This window comes from Callithrix jacchus, chromosome 6 (assembly GCF_049354715.1).
Source record: "Callithrix jacchus isolate 240 chromosome 6, calJac240_pri, whole genome shotgun sequence".
Lineage (NCBI taxonomy): Eukaryota > Metazoa > Chordata > Mammalia > Primates > Cebidae > Callithrix > Callithrix jacchus.
Genome location: NC_133507.1, coordinates 47,156,736 through 47,173,935, shown reverse-complemented (window position 1 = coordinate 47,173,935; position 17,200 = coordinate 47,156,736). Strand labels below are relative to the sequence as shown.

General features: G+C 37.8%; 1 protein-coding gene and 1 long non-coding RNA gene across 3 annotated transcripts in view; one reads left to right on the top strand and one right to left on the bottom strand.

Annotated features, from left to right (window-relative positions):
* Positions 1-1,914: 1,914 nt before the first annotated feature.
* LOC103793703 (uncharacterized) lies at positions 1,915-11,121 on the bottom strand. The gene is made up of 3 exons (XR_004744537.3): positions 10,991-11,121; positions 9,815-9,925; positions 1,915-2,048 (listed from the first exon to the last, which is right to left on the bottom strand). It is a non-coding gene; the product is annotated as an uncharacterized LOC103793703 (long non-coding RNA).
* Positions 11,122-12,563: 1,442 nt separating this feature from the next.
* The window catches only part of ITPRID2 (ITPR interacting domain containing 2), a 37,265-nt gene continuing 32,628 nt past the window's right edge, over positions 12,564-17,200 (top strand). For both annotated transcript variants that reach the window (XM_008998601.5, XM_035304352.3), the window contains exons 1-3: positions 12,564-13,109; positions 13,448-13,493; positions 16,803-16,852. In XM_008998601.5, coding sequence (XP_008996849.3) covers positions 12,899-13,109; positions 13,448-13,493; positions 16,803-16,852 — 307 coding nt within the window. In that variant the 5' untranslated portion in view covers positions 12,564-12,898. The remainder of the gene's footprint in view (positions 13,110-13,447; positions 13,494-16,802; positions 16,853-17,200) is intronic.

Sequence of the window (17,200 nt, the reverse complement as noted above, 5' to 3'; positions counted from 1 at the left end):
CTCTGCTAAACATCCCAAATGATCTCTGTTTTTTCAAGTGGTTCTCCTCTCCCTTGCTTACCTCCTACCACTCTCTCCTCATCCAGGAAGAGTGTATGAATGTGAGAGAGAGCTCTTCTCAGAAACAGAACAATAACGCTAGTAGAAGAATAACAGCCAATGGAGGAGACTGAGAATAGGAGAATCAGAAAATGTAAGGTCAAGAAAGAAGGTAGATAAGTAGCCAATCCTACCAAAAGCTATGAGAATAATTATAAAATCTAATGGATTTGGTGTTGTAGAGGTCATTGATGATTATTGCCTCAGTAGGTTTGGAATAGCTTACTTGGATAATAGGAATAGGGCTGACCAAGAACATACAGAAACATGGCTTCCAGCATTAATGGTTCAAAACACACTCTCTCTCTCTCTCTCTCTCTCTATATATATATATATATATATATATATTCCATCTATATGCTTATGACTCCTTGATTTCTATATATATATATTTAAATCAAACTTTTACCCAGAGTTTCATCCCTGATTGGTATTTCTGAATGCCTCGGGCTACATTTCCATCTGCACATATTATAAGCACATCATATCTAATATGTCCAGTAATTAACTAATTTTCCTTCTTCTATTTTATTCTCCTTACTCTCAAACAAATTAACCCCAAATACCCAATCCTTGTAAATTGTCTATCATGCAGAATGACATGAATACCTACCCATTGACCTAATGGAGAAAACAAATCTTAGGGGTCATTCTAGCTCTTCCTCATCACCCATTTTAATCTGTCAGATCTCCCTGCAGCTTCTATCTCCACTGAGTCTTTATCAACCTCCCTCCTTCCCCATACTAATAAACTTCCTAACTAGTTCTCTTGTCTGAGGAGTTCCCTTGTCCTACTCCTTCAATTATTCAGTTGCTAATTATCTTTCTATAAAACACTTTAGTTACAAACTGAAGGCTGCTTTCTACTTCCTACCAGCAATAAGACAATCCCTTAGAATAGTGCACTAAGATCTTGGAACCTGGTGCTCAACTACCATTCCAACCTCAATTTATGACAGTTCGCCACTTGTCTTAGTATAATCAAACACTGCATGAAGTTATGCACATGCTTCTGTACATTCCATTCTAGCACTATAGTATGATATGTCATGTTTTCAATATTGTTTGATTCACTTCAAATCTTTTGTATTCTTTCCAGGCCCCTAACTACAGTAGTTCAATCACATGTGGTGACAGCCTTTGGAGCAGCTATGACCAGAGGAAACATCACTTTCTGCTAGCCCTCACTTAGTCATTTTAAAGATGGTAGGGGTGAGGAATGGCATGGTGTGGCTGTGGTCAAGGGATGAGTGCACTAACTCTGATGTAGCCTATTATGCTGGTGCCCAAAGTGCAGATGTGGGTGAAATTTACTACAGATTTTCCACACAATATATGGCACTTCCCCATTTGATTAGTATAATCAAACATTGCTTGGTGTGATGCACATACTTCTGCACATTCTTCCTGCTTTTGGAATAAGTAACTAAAGCTTTCAAAGTTCAAATAACTTTTCATCCCTAAATTACAAATACAATTTCAAGAAGTTTGGAAAAGGAAAAAAGTCAGCCGTAATTTGCCATTCAACAGAATGTATTTGTTCTCTTCTCTCCTAACATTCCTCTATGAATATACACATTTGTACAGTAAATACAAAATTTAGCATCATTTTCTCATATTTTATTTAGCTATTCCTTGTCACGTTGCAAAAAAAGGAACATCAAATGTAACAAAATATTATTTTGAGAAAAGAAGAAAATGGAAGAAGAAAGAATAAAACAAGGATGGGGATAAAAAAAGATACGTGAGTAAGGCTTAAGATGCATACCGTGATGACCTACTCAACAGGTGAGCTCCACATTTGGGTCTCAATTTCTCCAGCAGTCAGTGTGAAAACAGAAACTTTGTTATCCAATACCCAGTATCCATGTGATGTAAAAAAAGTGTCCTGGGAATTTCGCTCATTCTTGGAATAAATATTGTCAAAAGAAATTTCTCTTGAGGTCCTCCTAAAGAGAATACAGGGCGACATACCATCAACATTCAGGTAGATTCCTTCTTAGAGACAGTAATTTTATTTCATGTCTTTGCTCATGTTGATAATCAGAACAGGCTCATGTTGATAATCAGAATCATGTGATTTATGCCATTGCACAAATCACAGAATTTTTGTAAAAACCACCTCCTGGAAAATCATTTAATACTATTAAGGCACTCACCTCTTATAGTTACAATAGTAGCTGAATTACTATCCTTTAGGAAAATGTTCCGAATATTGTTTTTCTTAAACATAGAGTGTTAAATGGTTTTAATATTTCCTACATCAAATCTTAAAACTCCAGGTTTTATATCTGGCAGTTGATGCTTCCTCAGAAGACCAGAGTTTAGGTTGAGAAGCAGAAATCCTCACTTTCTGATTATGGTTCCCTTTAAGGAAGTCTTCTAAGAATGTGGCTGGGCAGAGATGTTATAGTCTTGGGCTTTTTTCTCTTGTGGAGAATAGGATGTTATCCTAAGAGGACTAAAACACAAGCTGAATAACATACTCAGGTTCATAGAGGTTCTATCGCCAGTCTTGAGTCTTCTCCACAAATGTGGCTAGATAGAGCTATAAATTTTGGACCTGAAGTATCAGCTTCTCTGAGGAATGTTATGAATGCATACTGGTAAGAAACTTGGATGCTAAAATCTTTATTTTTCCATTTTTTGAGCATTTGAGAAGGCTTGTTAAGATAAAAGCAGTTTTAAAAGTCTTGGCTTTATGTTTGTAGGGCTGTTCAGATAAATTGTTCATATGAAAGGAACATCCTTCTGACTACAACCTAGATTTAATTTATCTCACACATACATTTTCGCTACTGAAATGCATGTAACTTTAGATACATGGTGACATTTTACACATATTTAAAAAACACTGGCCGGGCGCGGTGGCTCAAGCCTGTAATCCCAGCACTTTGGGAGGCCAAGGCGGGTGGATCACGAGGTCAAGAGATCGAGACCATCCTGGTCAACATGGTGAAACCCTGTCTCTACTAAAAATACAAAAAATTAGCTGGGCATGGTGGCACGTGGCTGTAATCCCAGCTACTCAGGAGGATGAGGCAGGAGAATTGCCTGAACCCAGGAGGCGGAGGTTGCAGTGAGCCGAGATCGCGCCATTGCACTCCAGCCTGGGTAACCAGAGTGAAACTCCGACTCAAAAAAAAAAAAAAAAAAAAACCAAAAAACAAAACACTATACATATCTCAAGGCAGATGTAATCATCTGATGGGAATGGTGCAGGTCTAGTGCAGTGCTTTCCAGAGATTCCCAGAGGGGAATAGGATGACTACTTGACTCTTAAATGGCTGTATCTCCACATGAAGTAGAAGATTTTTCAAAGAACCAACTTATGAATAAAGGCTTGTGGTATTGCATAGTACTGTGTGGAAAATCTGAGGTAAATTTTACCCACATCTCCACTGTGTGCACCAGCATAATAGGCTACGTCAGAGTTAGTTCACTCCTCCCTTAACCACAGCCACACCATGCCACTCCTCACCCCTACCATCTTCAAAATGGCTATCTGAGGTCTAGCAGAAAATGATGTTTCTTCTGGTTTAAAATCTGGTCACAGCTGCTCCAAAGGCCATCACATGTGATTTAACTAGAGTAGTCAGGGGCCTGGAAAGAGTACAGTAGGAAGGAATCTTTCAAATGATATTTAAAAGCTGACATATCATACTATACTGCTAGGCTGTCTGCAAAATTTATTTTTTAATGGCTACAAAATATTTTATAGAGCAGCCAAATCATAATGTAACTACACTTCTTATTATTTTGATTTTTGTTATATAAATAAGACTAGAATGAACATTTTTACTCACAATATTTTCCTTCTACTATATGAGCTACACAGTAAAGATTGGAACATAATTTATGGTAATACAAAAAGCACGAACTAGCTGTTTCATATTAGGAAGAGAAAAAGCAAAGTAAGAAAGTAACAGGAAAGGAAAAAGGTGAAGGAATGAAGAGAAGGAAGAAAAGGAGGAGGAAGAATGAGATGAGCACCTAGAAAGGCTTCCATTGTAGGAAGGAATGGCAGCACAAGCCTGTTTTGGTCATTATCATAATACAGAGGCTTCATAGTATCTGGCATATCCAATGAACATTTGTTGAATGAATGAGTGAAAAATGAAAAATATAAATGACATATATCCAGTGAGCAGAACCATGTTCATGTTGGCATCCCATCAGTTCATAGCTAGATTTGGACCCTTGTGAAAATGCGTATACTAGGTTCCTAATTCCTTTTAATTTGTTAAGGAGAAAGTAGGGACATGTCCTACTTGCATTTAAGCAGAATTTTCCTGATCACAAACCAACAGATAAGTCTCCTAAAAAACATTTTGAGTGACTGTTACACATATTCTGAGAGTATCTGCTTGGTATAAATGATTTTGGGTTATAATGTCATTTATTTCTAGATTAATACTTTAAAATGTATTCATTTTATCTGCAATGTCTTTGTTCTTATCAGGTTTCTGTAAAATATATATATATATGAGAAACGTTTATGATATATATACACTAGTATGTTCACGTTAAGGTGTTGACATTTTTATACAATCGTGCATCATTTAGTGACTGGGATATGTTCTGCAGATGTATCCTTAGGCGATTTTGTCTTTGTGTGAAAATCATAGGGGGTTCTTATACAAACCTAGATGATAAAGTCCATTGCTCTGAGGCTACAAACGTGTACAGTATGTTACTCTACTGGATACTGTAGGCAACAGTAACTTTGAGGCAAGTATTTGTATATGTAAACATTGAAAAGGTACAGTTAAACTTCCGTATTATAATCTTAGGGACCACTATTATATGAGGTCCATCATTGACCAAGACGTTGTTATGCGGCATACGACTCTAATTGCTGCCCACACCTTCCTGATGAAAGTATTGGGCAGGGCACTGTGGCTCAAGCCTGTAATCCCAGCACTTTGGGAGGCTGAGGCGGGTGGATCACGAGGTCAAGAGATTGAGACCATCCTGGTCAACATGGTGAAACCCCATCTCTACTAAAAATACAAAAAATTAGCTGGGCATGGTGGCATGTGCCTGTAATCCCAGCTACTCAGGAGACTGAGGCAGGAGAATTGCCTGAACCCAGGAGGTGGAGGTCGCGCCATTGCGCTCCAGCCTGGGTAACAAGAGCGAAACTCCGTCTCAAAAAAAAAAAAAAAGAAAGTATTGTGTGGTGGAGTGGGAAGCACACTGAATTGATGATATGGATTCTTGCTCCTAATTCTCTCACTAACTAGTTGGCTGACCTCAGGCAAGCTACTTAAATTTTCAAGCTCAGTTTTCCTTCCCTGTAAAATGGAGTTGTAGGGGGCCATAAAATGGAGTTGTAGGAGGCCAACCCTGTTCCCAAGATTCCATTCACTTATGGGTCACACTGACGCTCTGCCCAACAGCTATAGGTAAAGAATCCTTTCATTATGATGAGATTAAGTGACTGCTAATGTTTCTCTAACACTGGGCTTGAACTATGAGACAGTTGCACAAGGGAGGTAGGAGCAATGGGCTTTAGGGGTAGAGTAAGTCCTGGTTCTTCTCTGCCACTTACTAGCTTTAACCTTTCAGAGGCTCAGTTTCCTTATGCATAAAGTGAGAATAATACAAACACATATAGTTTTTTTATTAAATGACATAGTGTAAATCAAGCTGAAAATACCACATCTGACATGATGGAAGTGCTCAAAAACATCCATTTCTACCACAGTTATTTACTTGGCTCCACTGAAATAACTGCTCTTCTAGTAGTACTTCTCCAAACTGATTATCAGTAGTATTGTAATTACAGTATTTAAAGGATTTTAAGGTGCCAACTTGAGCTGGCTTGTTTAAAAATAATTGGAAAGAAGTTGGCTCAGGGGATCTTTAACAATTAAGCAAAAACAACCTGTGTGCTGACCTTTACCCTGTGGTTCTTTTATTTAATAACAGTCTATTAATACACAAAGCTTTAGTTCTTTAATACTACTGTAATCCAAGCCAAATATGCTATCTAACAGCTATAATAAACTTACTCGCCCCAAAGAAATTTTGATGAAAACTTGCTTCATTTTTCAGTTTGTTTGGAAACAAGATTATGGAGAAATTCTTAATTTTGAGTTCCTATCAATAAATATTAAGTCCCCTTAGTTTTTGATCATATGTAGATTACATTAAATAAAAATAGATGAGATAAAATAATTCCTAGATTGGTGAGAGAATTTTTGAAGGCTGTATAAGTTGTTATTTTATAATTTAAAAACAATTACTTAACCATAAAAGAAAAGGGAAGGGAAAAAAGTCCCCAAAATGTAGGAAACCAGAGTACTTGCTTTGCTGTTAATTATAGCAGGAAATATCTGTTTGTTTATTATGACCCTGTACTTCCATAGTCACATTAACTTTCAAACAGTTTTCATTCCCTTTACCAATTGTCAGCCTGCCTTATGGAAACTGATCATTTGCAAGGGAGTTCAAGATTATGTGCATAATTGAATGAGTAGTAACTGGTTTGTTCCCACAACTTCAGGGTGGGCCATTTGTAAACAGGCAACACTTCTAACTGTAGGACCCTCTATAGCACCTGTTAATTGGCTCACAATAATCTGCTGGGTCAACCTACGTAAAATTATTTGATGACTCCCAAATTTTATAGCAAGCATGCTATGTTCCCATTATGTTTAAGAATTTCTTCTTAATGATTCTAGGTTTCTTTCCATTCATGAGATGTGAGCCTCGACTGATCTGTAGCAGGTTGTAGAAAAGTAATCACTTGTATTTCTGCTAGAAAGTTATCCGCAGGATACAGGATAAGTCATAGACAAATAAGAATCTACATGGATACATAAGTCTGTAATAACCTGCATGTTAAATATCTAAAATTCAACAAGCCATGGTATAGACTTGTATTAATTATAATAATTCAATTTTTAAAGTTTCTTAAAAACAAGCTTGTTATTTTCTGTCTCCATAGCTCTGTCTCCTTTAGCACTTTATTATTTGATTAACTCTGAGACCTGTTTTAAAAGCAATTTGAAAGGATTGCATATTGCATTTATATAACATTTTCTAATGGCCTAAAGTCACTATTAGTCAAATACTAATTTAACAAAAAGAATGGGGTTATTAAATATATATGTTCTATAGTTTCTGAATTAGAGACAAAAAGGGGGGCTTAAACTGTTGCTAAGCTCTTATATATCTGCTTACCATCACAGTGTTAAATGAAGTGTCTTTGTTTTGAAGTCCTACCTGCTTAAGCTAGTATTTTTTAGTTGGTGATGTGATTTGGTGGAGTTGAATGTAAAGAAATAGCCAAAACTGGTTTACCAGAATCCTATTTGAGTCTGGCAGAAGACCTGTTCTCTCCCCATTTTGTCCACCCTCAAACTTGCCAAGCCTTGTTCGCTTTGGCTTTATTTTTAAAATGCATTTCTGGTGAGTGAGAAAAGGTTTTGTACTGAGTTTTCAATGACTCACCCAAAATAACTCCATTCAACTTGTAAACGGTCCTGTTCTGAATGCAGATTATATTTGTCCTGAGATGGGCATAAAGGAGCTGCAGAAGGGAGATTACAGAAGGGAAACGTGCTGGGAGAGGCCCGTGCTGTTTATATTTATTCAGGTTCAGGCACATACCACATTTATTTCTTTTTTTCAAAGGTTGTGTGTGTGTGTGTGCTAAAGGACTGTTATAAGGTGTGTACCATTTAAAGCTCTCAAAAATACATCGGTATTAGATAGATGGATGGTTCATCTAGTCACGAACCTTCATTTTCCTGGTCTGCATAAAATATAGAAAGAGAGATTTATATGAAAATATATAATTCCAAATATATGCAGAGTGAGCTGTAATTTCTTTTTAAATTCCAAATGGATCCAAAGAGAAATTAATCATATACATAAACAAAAGATCTAGAATATAATCTTAAATACCGAAGAGAAATTGACTACATAATAGGACAGTGCTAACACTGGGAAACTCAATAATGAGATCCTCCTGTTCAGTAATGTATTGTAGAAAAATTCTTAATATCATCTGGCATGGGTATAGACTGTGCATTTGATATGGACAGATATACCTTTTTAAAAGCTTTTATGATTCAAAACATTAGATAACTTTGAAAGCAACATTTTAGGACAGGGCTGAGAAGAAAAAGTAAAAGGATTGATCCAAACTTGAGAATTAGGCTTCACAGATAGAAAGCAAAATGTTTGTAATTCATGTGTAACTATGTTCAGTAAAAAGGATTTCAAAACCTCCTTTGAGTTGTTTTATGAATTTGAGCAACAGACCAAATAGTCTATTCTGTTACATAATCTTGCTTCACTTCATTGTTGATTAAGAATAGATGAGCCATTCTTACCTGTTGCTCAGAAACACCAGAGAATTGAGCCACTAAAAAGAAAACAAACTGGCCACAAGGTTTCACTGAGAAAAGAGTAAATTTAGCGTAATGTGGCAAACTGAATAAATGGTGGTCTAAGAATGCGTGAAAAATCTGACAAGCCTTTAACATGCACAAAATCAGAAAGTATGTAAACTGATAATTTCCCAGATTGCATAAATAACTTGCAAGGCAAAATTCTAGTGGTATTAACAGCTGCTTCTCCTTCTTATATGTACTTGGGAAAATAAGAGAAATCAAAATAATGAACTATTCTACATATTAATGCTTCCTTATGAGGAAAAGTAACTAATCTAAAAATTCTTGGAGTTTTGCTAATGTGGAAGAACTCTAAGAACAATCGAAACGTTTATAGGCTTTAAACATGCAATTTTATTGCTTTAACAAAAGATACAATAACCAGAAATACTATAGTCAGAAATACTCTAATAATTAATAACGGCTTCAATAATAGAGGAATATATCAATGACCCCATCTAAGTCAGACTAACCAGCGTTCCTCATAGTTCAATTACATGATTTGTAAATAAATCTCTGAAAATTTTTGTTTACTCTTAATTACTAATATTTTTCTTTTGTTCTCTTTTATGCTGTTGCAAATCCCTGGAAATGTTAATGGATACATTGAGGGGCCAAAAAGAGTTCTGTTGAAATGAATTTTAGAACTATTGGGTTTAAAAAATTAAACAATTTTTAAAAAAACAAGTTTTGAAGACTTCTCAAGTCTTTAACATTCCTTGTGACTGGGCTGGGTTGGAGGAAGGGGAGGGGATATAATATGCAGTGTTTTCCATTCTTATTTTACGTAGAATTTTTTTTAATCCAGGCAATACTATCAAAATATAAAATGCTACTCTGTTCATTTAACCTGGAATTCTACTTACCTTATACCTCTGAGCCCCCTTTTGTCTTAACAAAAGGTAAGAATTTGAAGAAATAATTGCACCTCTACCACTCTCTAATCAGATTCTAGATAATTAAGATTTTGATGCACAAAATAAAGTTTTTGATTATATAAAAATTATTGAAGAAACAATACCATAAATAGAACCAAAATGGCTTAGCCTACTCAATAGGAAATCTTGTTTTATAATTTTAAATATCTAGAGTAATTAAACCAACAACAATGTTTCCCTTATGATTTAAGCTTTTTCATATAAAACTGCCTGATTTAACCAAAGTATATGTTTTCTGTCCTTTCCTGAACTTACGCCAATTTTAAAATACACCTGCACAAGCATAATGATATATGCCATTTACTAGTATGAGATTCCCACATATGAAATTGATTTATAATAATTCTAATAGCTATACTGAGCACCTACATTATTTCATGTGAGATTCACATCAATTTGGGAAGGTAGTTATCATGATTGCTATTTCAAAGATGAGAAAAGTCATGGCGCAGGGTTATTAGCTGTCTTGCCACCATACACCTAGAAAAAGAGGGAAACATTTCAAACTTCAGTCTAACACCAAAGACCACATTGTTTCCACTATGTCATGCTGGATGGAGTTATCCACATTTAGTGTAAATTTATTTCTTTTTCCACCTTGCAAGCATCAGTGATTCAGACAATACTCTTTTTGTACCCCTTTGCAATGTATATTTGCAGTTGATCTACAATATAGTACTTGGAAAACAATCATTGAAGAAGCAAACATGTAGACTTTCTTCATGTGAAGTATTCATTATAGAATAAATGAAATACTTTGGGCATTTAAAAAAATCTGTAAAAGTTGAGAAAACAATGAAAAAAGACTTACTTTTCAAGGCAATAGCATGCTATTTCAAGGGTTTCCTTCTCTATACTTCTATGCCCTTAACATAGTCCTTTAAAAAATGCCACATAGAAGAAAACATACATTTATCTGAGCAACTGGAGACTCCTGCTGGTATTTTTCCCCCCTTATTATTTGACTCTGGTTGTTTGACTTTTTTAAAACTATAGTTTATTATTGCCTGTCACGATATTTGTTGTTGTCTTCTGAAAGTGTATTTAAACAACTGAAAAACTAAATGAAATATAAGCATTATAGAAATAATATAAAGCACATAAAAAATCAATTTAAGTGGCTCTTTGAAGAACATAAAAAAACAGAAACTATCTCAAGAAGACTCATTATCTCTTGTGGGATCAGCATTTAAAAGTGTAAGGGGTGCAAGAAGAATGCTGAAGAATGTTCTGTCATCTCTCGCAGTTTACAATCTGGCTAGTAAGCCAAACATACCTTCCAGGGCCATATTATTTACTGTACAATTCAGTCCTCAAATAAATGACATAGACATGCTGTTGTATGTTAGGTCCCTATGGGACAGATGTGATCAGAAGTGGTGGAATGGTGGAGTCAAAAAGTTTTGGCTTAGCTAGATTTGGAAAGTCATGAAGGTACTGGATAGAAAGAACAGGAAGGAGTTAAGAAGCAAAGACAGAGTAGGCAACAGCGATTAGATATGATAGAATTGAAGCTGGGAGCAGGAGAGGGACAGGGTGGGATACCTGAGAACCCTGGATAAAACTGTGAAGGCAGCATATTTAGTGGCACTTGATCAGCCCTTTCAATGCCTCTTCCTAGGTAGCTTCTTTCTTCACTCTTTTTCATCTTCCACACAGGCAGCGAGACTCTGGCCTATTTTGGAGAGCCATTAAACTGTTAGTGGCATCCTGCTACAGAACCCTGGAAGGCTGAGAAGTCCTATAGTTTCAAAGAAAAGATTTGCTAGTAGTGAAATTTCAAGCCATAGAGGTATTAGCATCACTGTTCTAACTCCCCTGAAATTTGGCAATACATATTTAAGCCTCAGCAGCATATTTTGATGGTTCTGGAAAGCTAGTCTGGATTTTGGATTTGATCTTAGGGATATTAATAAACCATCAGAAGTTGCTGATTTTGGTCAGACAAGAGAGGGATGTCCTGGGAATTGTAAATCTAGAGCAATGCACTAGAAAGGAGATAGGAAAGAATGAAAGCAGGAAAATCAGAGTGCTATTTTGGTAGTCTATGACTTATGTGTAAATGCCTGGACAAAAACTAGGCACTATTTCATCTTCAGAGCATTCTTCATTCCAAATTCTCCAAAAGTTATGGTTTCCGGTAGCTATCAATGACAACGCACTTAATAACCTTGTAATTCGAAAGCTTCCATTAGGAATTTTACTATGCTCTTGAATTTAACTTCAAATAAAAAAATAATTCCTTCCTTAAAATATTATGTCTATACAAAATATTCTTTACAATCAGGTTAATATTTTAAAAAGTGTTCCAATTCGTTCTCCAGCTCATAGCCAAGTACAATAAAATATTGGAAGCCTTACTTAGATGTACAGTTTAGAGGTAACATCTAGGGAGACATTGTTGCTTGATATGCCTGTCACATTGTGTCCGATTTTGGATAGAATTTGAGGCTTTTTGCTAATGAGAATTTAAACATAAGAAAAGGGGATGTCGAAACTGGCTTTAAAAACAGTTTGAACCCTGACATCATTTGTTTGTTGTAGCATGCTGTCTCACCAAAATCCAAGCAACTATCTCTACACAGTCCCAATTATTCTTTCCTCTATTCTCCCTCACGCAAGTCCAACCTCAATGCGAAATTTCCAGCTTAATTATCCTTTCACAATTCATTTTCATTCATAACACAACCACGATAAATAACTTTAAGTGTGAAAGTAGCACTCCAGGAAGCCTGGTCTTTTGCAGTTTTGACATTTTGGCAACACCAATCAAGCACCTCTCTTTCCGTCCTTACCCCAATTCCTTGGACACTAAATAGTCTACATTCAGGCGATTCTTCCAACTCTACGTTTCAGGGCGCCGAAGCACACACTTGTTTTCTCGCGGGGGCGTTTTTTGAGACTTGGCCTTCCGACTTTCTTTCTATTTTTGGGTGAGGGAGGAGGAGTTGAGAGAAGGAAAGATTATTAACAAACAAACAAATCTCTCCCATTCCGCGGGCAGCAATAGCGGGTTGGCCCGCTCGGCTCGGCGCGGGGCGCGCCCCGCCCCGCCGCGCCGCGCCCCGCGCGCGCCCGGCCGGAAGGGGGCGTGGGCCGCCGCCGAGGGAAGGCGCGCAGACGCGCAGCGGCCGGCCAGCCCTGGGAGCTTCAGGCTGGGGGTGGGGAGCAGGGGCCGTGCCGGCGCTCGGCTCCCAGCCGCGCTCCCTCGGGCCACTCGCGCTCCCGCGCCGCGCCCGGCCGGCTTCATGTGAAGCGCCGACCCTCCGCCCCTTCCCTCCCCTTCCTTCCCTCCCTCCCTCCCTGTCCCCTCCTCCTCCTCCTCCTTCGGCGCCCGCTTCTGCTCCCCGGGGCCCCCTGCCCGGCCGGGCGCTGACAGCAAGGGCGGGGGTCCCCGCCGCCGCCGTGTCTCGCGCAGGGTCCGGCTGGGGTAGCGGAGCCCCCCGTGCGGCCATGGACCGGCCCCTGACCGGGTCGGCGGAGGCGGAGGAGGAACTGGAGTGGCAAGTGGCGAGTCGCAGGAGGAAGGCCTGGGCCAAGTGCCGCAGCTCCTGGCAAGCGTCGGAGACAGAGGATCTGTCCACAGAAGCGACGACGCAGGACGAGGACGAGGACGAGGAGGAGGACCTCCCCGGCGCGCAGCTGCCGGCAGCGGCGGGAAGAGGTCAGTGCGCCCCGCCGGGCTGCGGGGGGTAGGCTGGCGGGCTGGAGAGAGTCTCGTGCGCCCTGGCTCCTGCCGCACGTTCTGGGAGAGCCTCGGGCACTGTAGGCCGAGGGGAGAGGGGATACTTCCGACCTTGAAACGCGCGCGCTGGACGAGGCGTCCCCAGCGTCAGCAGAGACCACTGGGTGTCATCCCATTTCTCTGCCAAGGGACACTGAGACGTGTCGCTTAGGCTGCATTTGCTGTGGTAGATTTTCCTATTTGGGAGATCCAGGGTGACCCCGCCGTCGGAGGGCTCCTGGTCCATAACGCGCTGTCCCCTCGCTCTACCCCTCCAGGAAACGTGCCCAACGAGAAGATCGCGATATGGCTCAAGGACTGCCGGTGAGTGCTCCCTCTGCCTCCCGCGACCCGGGGAGATCCGTTCAGAGTGGACGCTCGAACAGAGCCACTCGGGCCGCGTCCCTGTGGGTCCGGCGACCGTTGTAAGATACAAACCGGAAAGTGAGCCGGCGGATAGCTTCCTCCTCTAAGTGATTAGAAATGGAAGTGCTGTGACCGCTGATTATTTGGTGACCGTCTTGACTTTACAGTTAGGACTTCAGCTGCCCGCGCATGGTGTCAGCATCAGAGATCAGAAATCCAAAACAGATAATCATGCCATATTGTTTGTTCTGTTTTTATTTGAAAGAATTCTCACATTTCACAGGATATTTTATTTTGCTTTAGTTTTGACATCTGTACAACTGGCACGGAATCATATTCCTTTCAAATGTGTTTTAGACGAGTTTAATTAACCTAAGTACACTAAATGGGCTTTAATTTTATTTCTGTTTGGAGAGCTATTAAAACTAGCTAACTTTGTACTTGTAGTTTACTTCTTGAACTTGGAATTGTCAGATGGCACTGGAATTCTTAGGGAATAGAACCTTAAAAGCATTCAGACTGCATAAATCTGTTTAATTACATGCTTTGGCAACCGGTACAAAAATGTTTGATAAAATACAGAGGAGATGAATCACATTGCAAGTAAATCTGGCTACAGCAAAATGTGCTAATCAAGAATGTAGCATTTAAACTTTTGTTGGTGTTTGCTGTTGAGCATATTTTTGCCTTCTCAATTTAGGCTTTCTTAATATGTTCTTCAAGTGCTAGAGTTAGGATCGTTTGTTTTGTTTTGTTGTGGAAAGTGATTCTTAATATATACCAGTTTGCCTCCTCTAATCACAGAATATTGGCTACCGTGATATTAATGCCCTGTTTTGATTAATCAAATGAAACCTATTGAACACTTTTCATTACAGAACTCCTACCCTTTATTGAAAGAGTCATAGACCCTTCTGAAACATTGTGAAATATATGGAATAACTTCTCTTTAAAGATGCACGGAGACAAATACACTGCTTGAAGTCCTTGGACCCCATATTTACAATCTAGCTGTAAATCAATCCTGGTTTTCAGAGAAACCTTAGATACTAGGTACTCCACTCAAACTATGGATCAGGAAATTGTATTAATATACTACTGGTTCATTTAATTGTCAAATACCAAAATAGTCTACAATTTAAAAGCTTGAAATTTAAATATACATGTTCAGGACTTTTTGGGAGAGATCTGATAATACTACCTTCAAGTTTCCTCTTAGAAATGTGTCTAAGAAGTTGTTTTGTTACTTTTACTTAAGTCTTTTAAAGCCTCCCCTCTGAGTCTTTACATAAATACAGTATTGGCTTACTTTAGGTTTCTTAAAATAGGCTTAGCATTACATTTATAGTGTTTCTTGTTTAAATTCAAGTGCATATGCAAGAGAATTTTAAAAATTAGGAACAAGATAATTATGCTGTATTTTAATGATGTATAGGACTTAAAATTGTGTAAGAGATCGTATCAAGTAGACAGTTAATAAGTGCATCTTTTTTGAGATAAATGCAGTAGGCAGATGTTGACTTTCCCCAGGACACAGTCAATCCCTGACAATTTCTGAAGTTTTGTTGCCAATACTGATTTATATGAGCAGATTCTGTAGTCTGCTGCTCTTTCTCTCATGGATTTCCTTCTTGTTCTTAAAATTGCACGTATTTACACAAGAGTGGCATTCATTTGTATCCAGGAAAGCTAGAACGAGTAGTCTTTTAACGCTGGCTGTATTATCACAGCTTTGACTTAGGATGTGTTGCAACTGTATTTTTATTTTAAATCACAACTCAAGTTTCTTCTCAGAGTTGGACATCTGTGTATTTTGTTTATTATGGGCAAATGACTTGAAGATAGTATTTTACCCACTTGATAAGTTCTCAGATAGTCTTTGTTTTTTAGTGCCATCCATATCCTGAATAAAGATACCATGTTTTCTTTTCTTAGGGGGAGTCTTTATTTTGATAACCATTTGGGGGAGGGGAACTAAATAAAAACTTATTGAATTAACAATTAAGAAATGATAGAGAGTTCAATAGAATTTGGAAGGGAGCAAATGTAAAAGTGAGATACTTATTTTTGAAGGAGAATTTCTGTTATTCTGCTTGTTTGCCATTTTCTGTAGTGCATAGACCAGTAAAGACATCTGTGGACAAAGTAAAACAATGTTTACATCTAAGAAAGTAGCCTTCAGGGAAGAATGGTTTCTTAAAGACATTCATTAGAATTTTATTAAAATATATACAAATATCAGCTTAAAGATTTTATTAATATATTTATGGTAATCGCTTGTGATTTCTTTTACATTTCAAAAGCACTAATTTTTAAAGAGCTGCCATTGCTGGTGTACTTGTGGAAAGTTCTAACATTTAATCAGCATTTTAGTAACGTTTCTTTGAAACTGATATTTTCATGATTGATCCCATGTCTCATGAATTTTTAACAGATATGAATTGTTGCTGAAGAAAGGTTTGTATCACAAAACAGACCTTCCGAAATAAAACAATGTGTTTCTTACTGTAACTTAGTTTTGAGAAAATTGTTTATTTTTGTATTTGAAAAAAAGATATTTCTGTCATCTGTATTTGAACTACAAGAATGAAAAAATTTTAGCAATGGCTAATCTTAATGTTGATTCTCAGGTCAACTTTTCAGTAATTTTCAAAGTAAAATGAAGAATATATGTATTTTTTAGCTTGAAAACAAAGCAAATCATAAGCCTCTGCGTTTATATAAAGAAAAATATAGTCCTTGGGGTAAGGAAGGCAGTAGGTGATACTTTGAAATGCTAGTGATAGATTAACAGATGAGGTTTAAGGAAACTGTTGAGCTTCATTTCCAACTATTCTCTTTAATTTTATTAAGTTTAAGTTATCTATGACTGAAGATTTGTTTTATTCTAATCGTGTTTTCTTTTTTGATGGAAGGGGTTGAGAGCAACAGACATTTCCTTAATGCTTTTGTTGTCAGTCATTCTGTCTCTTTTTTGCAAAGAAAAATGCCAATTCACATCATTTGTCATTGCCATTCTTGCTCCTAATTATTGGCACATCAGACATAATTAAATCATTCCTGCTGAACTGACTTGATGATAGATATTTGCTTAGTTAATGAATATTACTTATGTAACCCACTTGCATTCCTTGTCTGTTTTAGGGAGAGAGTTTTAACTGTGATTAGAAGCTTATTTAGCTAGAACTCTTTAAGTAAGGCTGTGTAATGACAACTTTCCAGACAGCCTTTCACAAGACTAAGGCTAGTATGTTTATATGGTTTCAGTACACCTTTGGGAGCCTCGCTGGATGAACAAAGCAGTAATACACTCAAGGGTAAGAGAAGGTTGCCTTTCTAAATCTGTTCTTTATGACAGTTCTACTTCTTTGTAGACTTCAGTCAGTTTATCTACTTCTGGGTAAAAGTATATATATGAGTTATGAAAGTGATATTCGTGGTTGTAAAATATGCTGTTCTGAGCTAGAAGCCAAAGGGAGAAACTTTGTTATAAACTGTAAAAGAGTAGTGAGTTTAAGCAAATTGCCTAGCCTTTTCACAAGGTGAAACTTACGTCTTTATTGTCCAGTTAGATATTATAAAGACTAATTATAAAAATATGTTATGCAAATATAAGGAAAATACTTACTGAGTGAACAAAAGTTGAGTCAACTTTAGAGCAGCAT